Genomic DNA, 14,417 nt, shown 5'->3' on the forward strand with positions numbered 1-14,417 from the left:
TTTCCACTTAGCCGCATAACATGCCCTGGTAGTGGGTCTTCTTGCCTCTTTGATAATATTCATGCAGCCTGGAGGCAAGTTCAAGTATCCAAACTCTAGGATCATAGGAGCCAGATCGCCAGGTTCAGCTGTTGCGGGTCTGGGTGTTGGATTTTGCCACGGTTCGGAGTTAGAAGACTGGGTGTTAGTCGCAGTCTTTGATGAGGCACCACTGACCCTTCTAAGAACGTCGTGTACCATGGTTGCCTCGCCCATGTGGGAGCAACTAGGATAAGCGTCAGCGAATATTGGCGCATTTTGCGTGCCACTAGCAGTATTAATGGAGCTGGGGGAAAAGCGTACGCAAATTTGCCTGACCAGTTCATCCATATCGCATTGCCCTACGACTGCAGATGTGGGAACCTGGCGGCAAAGTACTGGCATTTTGCGTTTTCGCTTGTGGCAAACAGATCTATCTCCGGTTGTCCCCATTTTTGAAAGAATGGTTGGAGCACATTGGGGTGAATCTCCCATTCGTGCATCTGTTGACTGTGCCTGCTGAGCAGGTCGGCTATCTGACTGTCTTTGCCTGGGAGGTGTTCTGCCATGAGAAACATGTTCGTTTGAATGGCCCATTTCCACATGCTTTGAGCCAGATGCGACAGCTGTGGGGAGTGTGTTCCTCCTTGTTTTTGAATATAATACATAGCTGTCATGTTGTCCGTTCGGATCAACACAGTGTTGTTGCTTAAGTGTTTTTTTAATGCTTTTAGTGCTAGGAAGATCGCCATCAACTCCAGAAGGTTGATGTGCATTTTTTTCTGTTGTATAGTCCATAGTCCCTGAACTGTGTAATGCAGGACATGGGCTCCCCAGCCTATCAGGGATGCGTCCGCTGTCATCACTATTTGTGGGACAGGCTCTTGGAACAGTCGTCCTTTGCAAAGGTTTTGTGGATTCCACCAATGCAGAGAGTTGTATGCTCGACTGGTCACCAACACTCGGTCCTGTAATTGCCCTTGAGCCTGGTTCCACTTCCTTGCTAGGCACTACTGAAGCGGACGCATGTGTAACCTGGCATGAGGGACTATGAATATGCACGAGGCCATCATGCCTATGAGTTGCATAAACACTCGAGTTGGCAATGAGTGTTGGGGTCTGAACCTTTGGATTAATGTTTGCATTCCGTTTATTCGTGCTGCGTTTGGATATGCCTTTGCTGCCAGTGTATCTATTGTTGCTCCCAGGTACTGTTGGACGTGGGAGGGTTGCAGGTGCGACTTCGGGTAGTTGAGCGAGAAGCCTAGTCTGTGCAGGAGATAAATGGTCTTTGACATGTGGCTGGCACATTGCTGGGCTGATGGCGCGTGTATTAGCCAATCGTCGAGATATGGATACACATGAATGTGTTGTCTCCTGAGATGTGTCGCCACTGTTGCTAGGCATTTGGTGAACACCCGTGGAGCTGTTGTTACATCGAATGGTAGGACTTTGAATTGGTAGTGCTGTCCTTGAATAGTAAACCTTAGATACTTTCTGTGAGCAGGGTGTATTGGTATATGAAAGTATGCGTCTTTGAGATCTAGAGTTGCTAGGAAGTCTCCCTGGCGAAGCAGTGGTAGGACTTGTTGGAGAGTGAGCATATGAAAGTGCTCTGACAATATGTACAGGTTGAGGGGCCTGAGGTCTAATATTGGTCTGAGTGAACCGTCCTTTTTAGGAATGAGGAAGTATGTAAATGTAAATGTAGTTGATTTATATAGCGCTGTATCACCGACCGGAAGCATAGCGAGTATACTCCCGTTCCTTGGTGTTGTAGTGTGACTGGTTCTATGGCCCCCTTTTGTAGCATACTGATGACCTCTTGCTGCAGTAATGTTATATGTTCCTGCGACATGGGACGGTGCACGGGTGGTATGTTGGGTGGTGTTGACGTGAGTTCTAGGCAATAGCCATGTTGGATAATTTGCCCTGCCCACCTGTCTGTAGTGATGTTTACTATCAACATCAAAGGGGGAAGAGAGAGAAAGGTCGAAATGGATTCGTTCTCCCAGGCTAATGTTTTTAAACAAAGAGAATCCACTCTTACAAAGACGGGTGTATTCTCCAGTGGTGGGGGAACACCCTAGTTGTTTTGATACCCCTCACACACCAACAGGCCCCTTGGTGTCATGCTTCATCATCGGGGCCCTCGAACCCCTCTCCGGGGTGCGGCGTGCTGCAACCTACGGCTACGTGGGAGCACTTACAAAGACTATGTGTGGTGTGAGTGAGGATTTTCTATGTGAGTGCGTGGTGAGGTTTTATTTTTAAGTGAGTGACATTAAAAAGTACCTGGCTCGTGGGTTGACAAAAAAACTTTATTGGGCCCCCCGAGCTGGTGCTATTAAAATTAAGTGTAGGAAGTATAATATGCAAAACAATGTGCATCACCTCCTTTTTGGGTGTGTCAACATGTTTCGGTTTAAAAAAACCTTCTTCAGGACTGGGGTACACAAATCCCCACCTTACTCACGTTTTTCTACTTTTTGGCAATATTTTTATACAAAAAGTGAATTATATAGTGCAGGTAAATCAATGTATCTAACAAAACGCCGCTTGATAGCTGACCTGTAAAGAGAAGAGGATAAAAAAAATGTTGTGGTGGTCCGCTTCTTCCAAAAAAACGCAGGTATGGTGACCAGTGGGTACAGGTAACAAGGTGCGGTTTTTATAACTGGAAAAATATATCATACTACAAATGCAATTGTGCCTATAGTGACTTATAGTTAAAAACAGACAGACTCACAAACATTTAACATAAAACACACACACTAGGTTATGGCGAGTTCATAAAGTGTCAATTGTTGTGGTCAAAGGGCTGTACCACCGCTGTTGCAAATTTAGTGAAAGTGAAGCATATAGATAGTTCTCCATTCATGTAACATACTGTTTTGAAGGGGTTCAGTTGCCTCATGAGCCAAAGTCCAAAAAAAGGGGTCCCTCGTGCTAATCTGCTACCTGAGAGAGAAGCTTGATTAGAGCGTTTGCAGTTACTTACATTCTCGTAGTGATGGTTACGCTGTTCAGGCTATCAATACTCACGAGTTCTGCAAGGAAATATCTCCTGACCGACCCTTCCGCGGCTCTGCTGAAAGTGCCAGGTAGGTCGCTAGGCGGGCTTTTTATACCCTTTCCGGCTACAAAACTAATTAGTTGATTTGTTAATTACGGTATCCGGTATTGCCCTATATGGGTTTTTGTCGGTTCTGCTTGCGTCTCCCGGAAACTGCATTCCGCCAGTGCGCATGCGTCTAGCGTGTGTCTCTGCACTGCGCATGCGTGCCGGTCGAACACATCAAGTGCTGCTCTCTGGGATGCAAGTTCGTTTGTGAACATTTAACAAATAAAAACGATGTTATCTGAACCTGAATAATCCAGAACGCTGTCTCGTTGTGAGAGATAACGTTGATTCAGTGTCGATTTCACCATTTCGTTCATTATGATGTCGGGCTGGTATTGGTGCTTATGTAGTTGAGAGAGAGAACGTTAACTCAGTATCGATTTTTACCATTTAGTTAATATAACGTAGGGCTGGTATTGTTTCTGGAAACCTCATATGGTATCTACCATTGACAAAGTTATGCGCTACAGCTCATTGTTTAATGCCCAATTCCTCTCTGAGGATTATAATGAGGGGTGCTGGTGTCCTAAATAACCAAATTACAGAAGTGATCTGGGGCATTGCATCGTGTTTCAATTTAAAGAGTTCTACACGAGTTGCCCCCAGGGAATGGCATCATTGAGGCCTTGTATGTGGGTTCCCAGACGGAACACCCACCTTTGTTCTTTTTCAAAGAGGTCTTGTTCCGAAGGCATTTGCTCGATTATTGTCCACCTCAATTCATTGACGCAGTGTTGTTGTTCCCAAAAATGTGCAGCCATTTTGGTGGTACATTTTTTGCAACAGATGTTGCTTTTATGTTCTTTCAGCCGGGTTTTCACTGGTCTGGTGGTCATGCCTATGTATTCAAGTTTACAGGGGCAGGTGATCATGTAGATGACGTTTCTGCTGTTGCAGTTTGTCAGTTTCCGCTGTTCCCATTTGGTTCCATTGGCGAAAATCAACTCTTTGCTCTTCTGTGTCAAATGACAACTAGCACAATTTCCACATGGGAAATGGCCCCACAGGCCATGTTTTGAAAGCTGTGGTTGTGGCTGAGGTTTTGGGCGGGTATGAACAATTATGTCTTGGAGGTTCTTTCCTCGTTTGTGAGCGAACATAGGTTTTTCAATGCTCAATGTTCTACTTGTCAGAATACGCCAGTGCTTATTCACAATTTTTGACACTACGCTGGAGTGGGTGCTATATGTGGTGACACATATAGGTCTGGTGGGTCTCTGGTCAGTTGAGATCTTGTTCTCTAGCAAAGCCTCCCTGTTGTTATTTCTGGCCCTCTTAATGGCAGCATTGATAATCCTGTCCGGATATGGTCTTCTTCGCAGCTTAGTTTTTAACTCCTCTGCCTGTGATTTATAGTCTTTCACTTGTGTGCAATTTCTTCTCAGGCGGAGGAATTGTCCGTATGGTAAGTTCATCCGCAGATGTCGAGGATGGAAACTGTTGTATCTGAGGAGACAATTTCTTGCCGTTGGTTTGAAGTGAGTTGTTGTTTCCAACCTTCTGTCTCGGTGGAAAATGTTGAGGTCGAGAAACACCAATGTCTCGTTGGAAACCGAGTGGGTGAATTTTAGGAAACGGTTCTGGGTGTTGAGCCTTTCCATGAACTGTATTACTGTTTGATGGTCACCCTGCCAGATCACAAACACATCATCGATGTATCTTTTCCAGGTTAGTATGTGTTGTCTGTAGGGGTTGTTGTTGTGTAAGATCTTGTTTGTTTCCATGTGATGGACATAGAGTCCGGCCAGGCTCGGCGCGAATGTGCTCCCCATGCTTGTGTGCGAGACAACAAGGACCCCCTGATACAGTTTAATTTCCTGGGTCAGGGCAAATAGCATGTGTGAGTAAAGTACCCAGGCAAATTTGGTTAGAAACAACTAGCACATAATAAGTGGCTTAACCACAAGAAAGAAATATATAACACTATTGTTTGTACATATCAAAATACAGATTTAATACAAATTATAGATACATTCGATAAAATTGGTACATCATTATACACAAAGGTTAAAAAAGCATTGTAGCATATGCATAACTTCAATCATATAAACCGGTTTAGGTGGTAGAGGTGTCTTCGGAGCCTGCGTCTTTGGCTCGATGCCCCTGTTTGGATCGATGGGCTTCGTCTCGACCGATTTGGCGTGGTCTGCCCTAGGTTTCGGTTTTGGTTCAACGACTGCCTTGGGCGTAGCCCTTTTGCCTTCGTCGACAGGCTTCTTTCCTTTTTCAACAGTCGAACCGGATTTGCTCGAGTCGACGGGCTTTGGCTTCAAAGTCGATTCGACGGCCTTCGGCTTCGAGGTCGATTCAACGGCCTTTGGCTTTGAAGGTGTTAATGGAACGGTGGCCATCGGGTCGGCGCCCCTTGGCTTTATCACCTTCGGTTCGACGATGTTCGGTCCGAAGACTGTTGTGTCGATGAGTTCCGGTTTCAATGGAACCGGCCTTGGATTACGTGTCTCAGAAGGCTCTTTTTGTATGTTCTTAGCCGGGCGGTATGGCGGGGCTGTAGAAACAGTATCTTGATCTTGGCTAAGGCCTTTTGGCGATGCCTCGACCTGAGTCTCTGATATCGGTGTAGTGTCTGTATGGGGCGGTGTACTCACGGTTCGCCCCTCGTCGTCATCGGAGTGGTCTTCGACAGCTACGATATCTTGTTTGTATTCTTCGACATAGACGATCTGTTCTTCGTCGTCGATATAATATTCAGAGTCGTGCTTGGTGAATTTATCTCCCTTTTGATCAGAGTCTTCGGCGTCAATCAGTTCTTCTTCGTCGAAGATATTCTCAGGCTCTGGTGCAGACTTCTGCATTTCTTGCCTTGCTGCCCGTCGATTCCGGATCGTCTTTTTGGACCGGAACTGGGCACAAGCTAGGCAATTGTCTTCATTATGATCTGGAGACAAGCATTTGTTGCACACTGGATGTTTATCGGTGTGCGGGAACTTCCAGTTGCACTGCGGGCAGTATTTGAATGGGCTTCGTTCCATCGACCGTCGGTCTACGTGGCGTCGAGAAGGCCTAACGGCCCGATTAGACGACCTGAGTGCAATAATGTTAAAGAAGGTTATCAGTACCGATCGCGAACAATACCAACGAAAACCGAAGGCCTTTTGGCCTTTAGAAAAGTTTATCTTGATTCCGAACTGGAAAGTACATCCGAACCCAATGGCGGGAAAAAACAATCTGAGCATGGAGAGGATGCCCATGAGCACTGTAGTCCAAGGGAGGAGCCACCTATCTCGTGATACTTCGAAGACTCTTCCAGAACAACAATGTGCAATTATCCGGACCCAACACTAGGCGGCGATCTATGCACAGATATGAATGCAGCAGCCCACATGCCTCGAACTTGAGTGTTACATTGTGTCATAATGAACCAGAGTCTCTAAACCCACAGTAAGCCGAGACTACACACAAGTGCTACAGTTATGTTGCCTGGGATACTACCGCGACCAAGAGTACCTACAGGGAACATAGCACAATAACCCCAATTGTGCCACAATGCCATGAAAAATCCTCCCTAATATGCTCGCCATAACCAAATCAAATTATGCACTTTGGCTAAAACTCGGAATTAGACTTTTTGTTTTTTTAAAACCTTTATTTTTCAATGTTAGCGTTAACAGTACAACAGCATTAAGTGACAAAGTAGGTATGCAAGTGAGCGCTAATGGTTCAGGGAAACATAAGGAACACCCAACAGTCCCCATATACCTTTTTCTGAGACCCCAGACACACTACCTTCTGTGTTCAAATAAAAAACTATTATGATCCAGGGTACCTCTGTTAAGGGTCACCCTCCCTGACAGTTTCTTCACCATTGCTCTGCCCATTTTATGTATCCTCACTGGCCAAAGAGATCATAGTCACCTCCGGATCAAGGAAAGCGGCAAACAAGTCCTTCCAAACAGCAAGATCTTCTATTGCTTTATCAGTGCGTCTGGTAGACTCATGCGAGATTCCTCTGCTATGGACCATTCCAAAACATTGCTACGCCAGCAAGTAAAATCGGGCACTCTGTCCCATCCAGTTTATAGCAATGCCACGCCTAGTGTCCGTTGCAAAAATCTATACGCAATCTTCCTGCCCCTTGGACGTTTAACATTACCCACGAGAAAGCACTGTGGTGCATGTGCAAGAGGTATATGTACAGTGCTCTGTATCTCTGCTACAACCACTGAATGAGACTTGGATATGCATCCTAGCATTGAACTATGATGGCATATTCAACCTGTTTGAATCCAGGAATACCTTACGCAGAAGCAGCATATTTTAGTAGAAAGGTCTGCGATTAAGAACATTTTAATATTATCCAAAAATCATAGTCTATGGAAGAAAACTTCTTGCTAGACTTAGCCCTAGATGAATAATTTATAGTAAGCGATAATTTTGTGAGAGTTTGAACATAAACAAAAAGTAGATATTGCAACATTTCATGCTGCATTTATTTTCTCTTCAAGGATTAATTCACAATATGAGAAGTAACCCTGGGCGCAGTACTACACTACGATCGTGGAGCGTGCGCAGTTTGCGCTACTATGCAAATTGCACGTAGCACACTGAAAAAAACTGGTAGCGTAGCGGGCATTTTTTGCTTGCTCGCGGTCCTCAAAGTCAAGTTGCCGACCGCGAGCGAGCAAAATCAACAGCCCGGCGAGACTTTTTCCTTGTTCGCGATCAGCAACATCAAGTTGCCGATCAAGAGTGTGGAAAATAAACCTCCCAGCGAGATTCTCAACGCGGGGAGGTCAGGTTTCTCATTGCGAGTGGTCTAGTATGCTCGCGACCGCTCACGAAGAGAAACTACCAGTCCGCGTTGAGAAAGCTGCCGCTCGAGTACAAATCTACTCAAGCGGCAGAAAACGACCGCTTGCACTGTGCAAAATGCTGGTTGCAATGATTGCACAGTGCAGACAAGCATCCGGCACTGTGCAATCCGAGCAAACAGCATTACCCTACCGCATTACGCAGTTCGCACTGCTACGCGTAGCGTGCTAAGTGCAATGAAATACATTGTGCCTAATATTGAAGAAACAGTGACTATTGCCATCTATTGAGTGACCATTGAAGGAGCAAAGGTGGGGGTAGTCTTACCTGGTGGAACGCACCAGCCTGGCCAGAAGGGTGCGCTTCTCCTCACTGGTGAACTGCATTATTCCAGGGCGCTCAAATTTTTCTCTTATCCACTGGCACTGCTCCATGTCATTGATGAACATAAACTCCACACCGATGTGTTGACAGTATGCCATCTGCATTCAGAAAGGAAATTAATCAAATCATGTAACTTTTACTAAGAGTTACAAGCAATCAGACCACCATATATATATGGGTGGAAGAGACTCCCAACAAGCTGCAAAGAGCAACTATAAATCAGTGTTGCAAGGTGAGGTTCTGGCCCTGCCAAGTATCCCATTCTGATGGGTCGTCATTTTTTTCCGATGAGAGGTTCCTTATTCTCGGTTCACAGCAAGAGCTTCTCCCATCCTTTCAAACCTCTCCCCTGTGAACCACAGCTACCTAAGCTGGGAGGTCCTATTACTCCTTTCCACCACTTGCAGTCCGAAGTAGTCTCACCTACTTCCCATTCACTACACTCGTCTTTCATACACAGACGTGTAACAATGAATTTCTCCTTTCCATCAATCGCTCACCCTCCCACCAAGGTTCTCTTTCCAATTCACCATCAATCTCTTGAAATTCCCCCATCCATACTAGCCACTATGAATTATCTCTGTTGAAATTCCCCCAAGAATTTGCCACCTTACCCATCTTGATTAGCTCCTTATTAAGGGATTTTTCAATTGCATCTACTACAAGTTTCCTTTCCCTGCCCTCAACTACCGTGTGTCCACCCACAAACAGCTCACTGACAATTCAAACATAATCAGTACTCTACCACACTTGTTCTCATACATCCTTCAAAGCCTGCCTTCTAATTACAACTACTGCCTGCTCTAGGCATTGTTTTATTCTGTTCTACAGAATATCTTGTCACTTGTTCATTACCAGTGAAACTTGTTCATATGAGTCGCCTATCCTTTCTTTTTGCATCAAACATCATTAAAAAGTTAAAATTCACCTGCTCAGACTCTATCTTATAATTAACACAATCTACACACTACATACACCTCTCCATTGCATTTGGTAAAGACACCAAAAGCGAATGTGGCTCACCTCCAGACGACGGATGATCTCGCGGAGTGGGAGTGCAGTCTCATTTCCTCCGATGAAGGTAGTTGTTGGCAGATGGAAAACCTTGTCCAGATCAGATTCTTCCAGTCCATAGAAACCTACAGTGTCCAAGGCAGGCAGGACATGCACAAGCACCATTCAGAAGGAGCAAGGGAGTACATATAACATGACAGCCAGCGCAAAATCCCATTTCATAGATCGAAGAGGAAAAGTGATGCAAGACAGGAAAGGGTACATTCAAAGCAATAAAATTGCAAACACAAACAGCCAGGAAATAAATAAAATTGTAAACAAAAAACATCACAAGTACAAATAATGCACAATAGGTACGCATAATACATAAAATGTATTTTGCAGAAAGCAACAGGTTTATCAAAACAAATTTAAAGAAGCATCGAGCTCACGGAAATGACGTCACAATAAAAATAGGTTACACATAAAGCAAAGATGGGGTAAATAAAAATTAAACACAAATAGGTAGGGCACAAACAATGAGAAGCCGACATAGGTAATGGACACAAATTGAAAGCAATGGGGTAAGAAAAGAGGCAATTTGGAAAGGAAGGGGAAAAAAAGGGTTGTGGGTGACATTAGTTTTACATTTTCTAGCGGTTGCGATAACCGTTGAAGGCGACCTTAAGCAAGGCGAAAAGGGAAGGTGAGAAGTTGACATAATGGTCTAGAAGATAGCCTACTTTGGTCACAACTCCACTGTTGCAGCGGTTTACCCTCTGCACTTCCAATGTAATGATACTGGATTCAGAATTCCAAATGATCATTTTACGTCAGCAACTAACTCGAATTGTAACCTCATTTCTGTCCTCTTACCTGATTGCTCTGATTTAGAGGGCACTACCAAAATGCCAGAAAACAAAAAATGTTATCAGAAAAGAGGGACAGAACAGAAATTTCGATCCCAAACTCATAATGGAGATCATTTTGGGCATTTCAGCACGACAATAAGATAAGGTTAGGCTGCCTCAGATATTAATCTGTTAGCTCTCTTCCACGGAGCTATCTTTTGCCATTTCATGATCAAACATCTTGATAAATGTTAAAATATATATATATTTCGTTTTTATTGTTAAAAACCTAAATGCATGTCCCTCCATGTAGGCCTTCCCAACCCTTTGGACAGCCAAGTAGTTTTTTTTTCAAAATGTGGTGCAGATTCATTACTACACTTTTGCCAAATGCTGAGAAAGGTGAAGGGTGTTGCTAACAGGAAATAGTCGAAGGATTAAGAGCACAAGGCACAATACATCCTATTTTCTCTTAGTCTTGTGCCCAGCTCTATCTTCTTTCTACTTTATAGAAAATGCTCCCAAGTACAAACACGTGGGTCATAAGCTGACCTTCAAGCTTCAACAAAGGAAAGTGTCATCGAGTTGGCCCTCTCACTAAGAGGGTAATTTTACATCCCTGGGATAACTATCTATAAAACACTTGCCCAACAATTTATGGTATTTAATTTCTGGTCAAACTTCCAATAGTAACTTTAAGTAGAGGTCCTCCGAGTAATCAGAGTAGCAAGTTTAGCATGGTAATAAAAATTTGGGAACCAATGCATACTTTCATGGGCAATTTCCCTTTAGGTTGCCAACAATAGTGCAGAACCTAACATGCATTTGGCTTTTAAACCGAGGTTAGAGGATCTTATCAGCTACACTGTAATGAAGCTTTGGGGAAAGAAAACCCTGGTAGATAGTTTTACTTATTCAGATGATAATCTGACAGAACCATCAGAATAAACCATAGAGGGATTTTGAAAGCAATAGGTCCCTTTTAAGCCGTGTAATTTTCACAAGCCAAGAGGGCGTTGAATGCCATACACCTGGCTGCAGAAGTAAGGTCAATGCAAAGAGTGGCAGAAAATCTTTCAAGAATAGACCACCAATCAAACACTGGCAGAGTCTCAAAAGTATTACTCTTGAGCACTGTAAAAATCAAAAATCAAACTAAGATCCCTCTAGGCAAAATGAGATACGATCAATATGGATGCAAGGCGGCCACATAGCTTCCAGGTAACCAAGAGGTATGTAGCACCATTTGAATACTGCTAGTGAAGTGAAATGGAACTTTGTTTGAATGAGTACAAATAAATTGGGGTCTACGTATACTACGTTCTTGACAGAAATGAGTAATTAATGCGATGTTTAAATAACATAATATTGATCCAATTATAATGCTGCTTTGATGATGGGTCAACACAGTTCCCAAAACACTTTAAAAAAGAAAGAGACAGTGGAACCTTCCTAAATTATAGCACCTAACCCAAGTCACTCCCAATTTTAAATCGCCCCAATAGTTTGTATGGGCGAAGTGTGTGCACACTGGTTAACACCAACTGTCACAGTGTTAGTTCATCAAAGAACTCAAGTAATCAATACATAAACGCAAAGGTGCACCACACAATTCTTAGACTACAATTCTAATAATCACAGACGTAGATTTTCTTGGTTGTGATTTTCTTTATTCCAAAAGGGTGTACAATCAAAATACGGGTTTTCGCAGCCCGTTTTTTTGATTGTACACCCTTTTGGAATAAAGAAAATCACAACTAAGAAAATCTATGTCTGTGATTATTAGAATTGTAGTCTAAGAATTGTGTGGTGCACCTTTGCGTTTATGTATTGACAGTTCCCAAAACACGTTTGGAAACTTTTTGAACTAAATTAGAATTGCGTGCCAAAATAATAATGGACTAAGCATGTAAATACATTCAAGATTTTTATTTTATTTAATAAATGGTGATGTCAAAAGTTAAATGATTGTGGTAAGTGTCTTGATATTCACAGATAAGAATCAACAATATAATAACTGATACAGAAAGCTTCAGAGCGATTCAGGATATGGATACAATAAAATTAAACTTCTAAAATGTTTAGAAATATTTTAAGTGGGGCACCAGTAGAATTGATCTGCTCTATCAAAAACATAGGCGGGTATGTGTGAGAAGCCACAAAGTGTAGTGTTTATGACTAATCCGATTATTTACAGCTTGTCAAGTTACCAAACGAATAGTTTCTTACCTGTCTGTGTAGTTTTGCAGCTTGATGATCTTTCTGGATTCACTATGCTGTACATATTCCGCGGTCTTGTGGTTGGGTCCGGATTCGTAGTCTTTTCTTTTTTTTTTTTATTTTTTTTTTTAAATCGTCGCCCAGGTGGGCGTCGGCGTCACCCCTCCTTGGGTGTATATCCGGTGACTTCGGCATGCTTCCTGCGGAAGCTCCCACCCTTGGGCGCCATCTTCGGATTCTTTTTTTCCGTGTTTCTTTCGTCTCCGAAGTGATGGCAATGTTCTATGTAGGTGAAACTTTTAAACCGCTTTGTACATAAAGTCCTTTCTACTCTTCTTTTTTTTTTTTTTTTTGACCACCTCTTTCCTCTCCAGCCTCATCTTTCTGGCGGAGGTGGGTGGGTTCGCTAGTAAATCCAGATAGATCATCAAGCTGCAAAACTACACCGACAGGTAAGAAACTATTCGTTTTGCAGCGTGAATCTTTCTGGATTCACTATGCTGTGCATAGATTTTGTAGCGGTTTCTCATTTCTGTGGCGGCTGGGTGGAAGATGAGCTTTGGTTTTTGAATATGTGCTGGAGCACCTTTTGTCCGACTTGTGCTTCTCTGTTCATCTAAACATCCACGCAGTAGTGCTTCGTGAATGTGTGCACCGAAGCCCATGTTGCCGCCAGGCATATGTCTTGTATGGGTGTGTTAGCCAGGAAGGCTATTGTAGCACCTTTTTTCCTAGTGGAGTGGGCACGTGGCCCCTCTGCTAGTTCTTGCCCTGCCCGTTTGTGGCAGAGTTGAATTGTTTGCGTGATCCATCGTGCAATAGTGTTTTTCGTTACTGCCTTTCCCATGAAACTGTTGCCGAATGACACAAAGAACTGCTTTGTCTTACTGTGTCCCTTTGTCCTCTCGATATAGTGCATGACCGCCCTTCTGGCGTCCAGGGTGTGTAGGGCTCGCTCTGCGCTATTTGTTGGTTTTTGGAAAAAACTTGGTATCTGTATGGACTGGTTCATGTGGAATTTGGACACCACCTTTGGCAAGAAGTGTGGGTCGGTCCTCATCACAACCCTGTCATTGTGTATTTGTATGTAGGGTTCCTGCAGCGTTAGCGCTTGAAGCTCGCTTACTCTGCGTAAGGACGTTATTGCAACCAAGAAAGCTGTTTTCATGGTCAGCATTTCTAGTGAGGCCTTGTGGAGTGGTTCAAAGGGCTCCTTCATGAGTTCCGTCAGGACTATGTTCAAGTTTGATGCCGGTGGCGGCAGACGCTTGGGTGGTGCGATCCTCTTCGCTCCTTCCAGGAATCTCTTCACAACCTGTGACGTGAAGAAACTCCTGCCCATCTCACCCCTTGTGTAGGCGACTATCGCTGCCAAGTGGACTCTTAAGGAGGACGAGCTGAGGTTTTTCTCCAGTAAGTGCGTGAGGTATTTTAGCACTGTGGAGTCCTTCATTTTATTGTGAAGTCTTTCCTTCCTGCACCATATTGTGAATCTCTTCCACTTTGCCACGTAGCACTTCCGTGTGCTGGGCCTTCGTGCCTCCCGAAGGACCCTGAGGGTGCTCTCTGGCAGTCTCAAGTGTGCGAATTCTATGTCCTCAGGAGCCACGCCACTAGGCTCAGGCTCTCTGGCTCTGGGTGCAGTACCTCTCCGTTGTGCATGGAGAGCAGGTCTTTTCTTCTGCCGAATCTGTGGGGTGCACTCTGTGTCATCTCCATGATCTGCGAGTACCATGTCTGTCTGGCCCACTGTGGCGCGACCAGTATCAGGGTCATGTTGCTCGCTCTGCACTTGCTCAGTACTCTGTGTATCAGTGGTATCGGGGGAAAAGCGTAAGCAAATGTCCCGGACCAATCTATCCATAGGGTATTCCCAAGGGACCCCTCTTCGTGTTGTCTGTATGCAAAGCTTTGGCATTTTGCATTCTGGCGTGTTGCAAACAGGTCCACTGATGGCGTTCCCCACCTGTTGAACAACCACCTCGTCTCCTGAGCATTGAGCTCCTACTCGTGGGATGCCGATGTCTGTCCGCTGAGCCAGTCTGCTTGAATGTTCT

The 14,417-nt window shown here is 44.2% G+C and overlaps 1 protein-coding gene across 4 annotated transcripts in view; it reads right to left on the reverse strand.

The window, feature by feature from the left end:
• The window catches only part of OGDH (oxoglutarate dehydrogenase), a 514,759-nt gene that overhangs the window by 348,746 nt on the left and 151,596 nt on the right, over positions 1 to 14,417 (reverse strand). For all 4 annotated transcript variants that reach the window (XM_086943425.1, XM_086943426.1, XM_086943424.1 and 1 more), the window contains 2 exons: positions 9,320 to 9,435; positions 8,240 to 8,394 (listed from right to left, as the gene is read on the reverse strand). In XM_086943425.1, coding sequence (XP_086799551.1) covers positions 8,240 to 8,394; positions 9,320 to 9,435 — 271 coding nt within the window. The remainder of the gene's footprint in view (positions 1 to 8,239; positions 8,395 to 9,319; positions 9,436 to 14,417) is intronic.

Source organism: Lissotriton vulgaris, chromosome 11 (assembly GCF_964263255.1).
Source record: "Lissotriton vulgaris chromosome 11, aLisVul1.2, whole genome shotgun sequence".
Classification (NCBI taxonomy): domain Eukaryota; kingdom Metazoa; phylum Chordata; class Amphibia; order Caudata; family Salamandridae; genus Lissotriton; species Lissotriton vulgaris.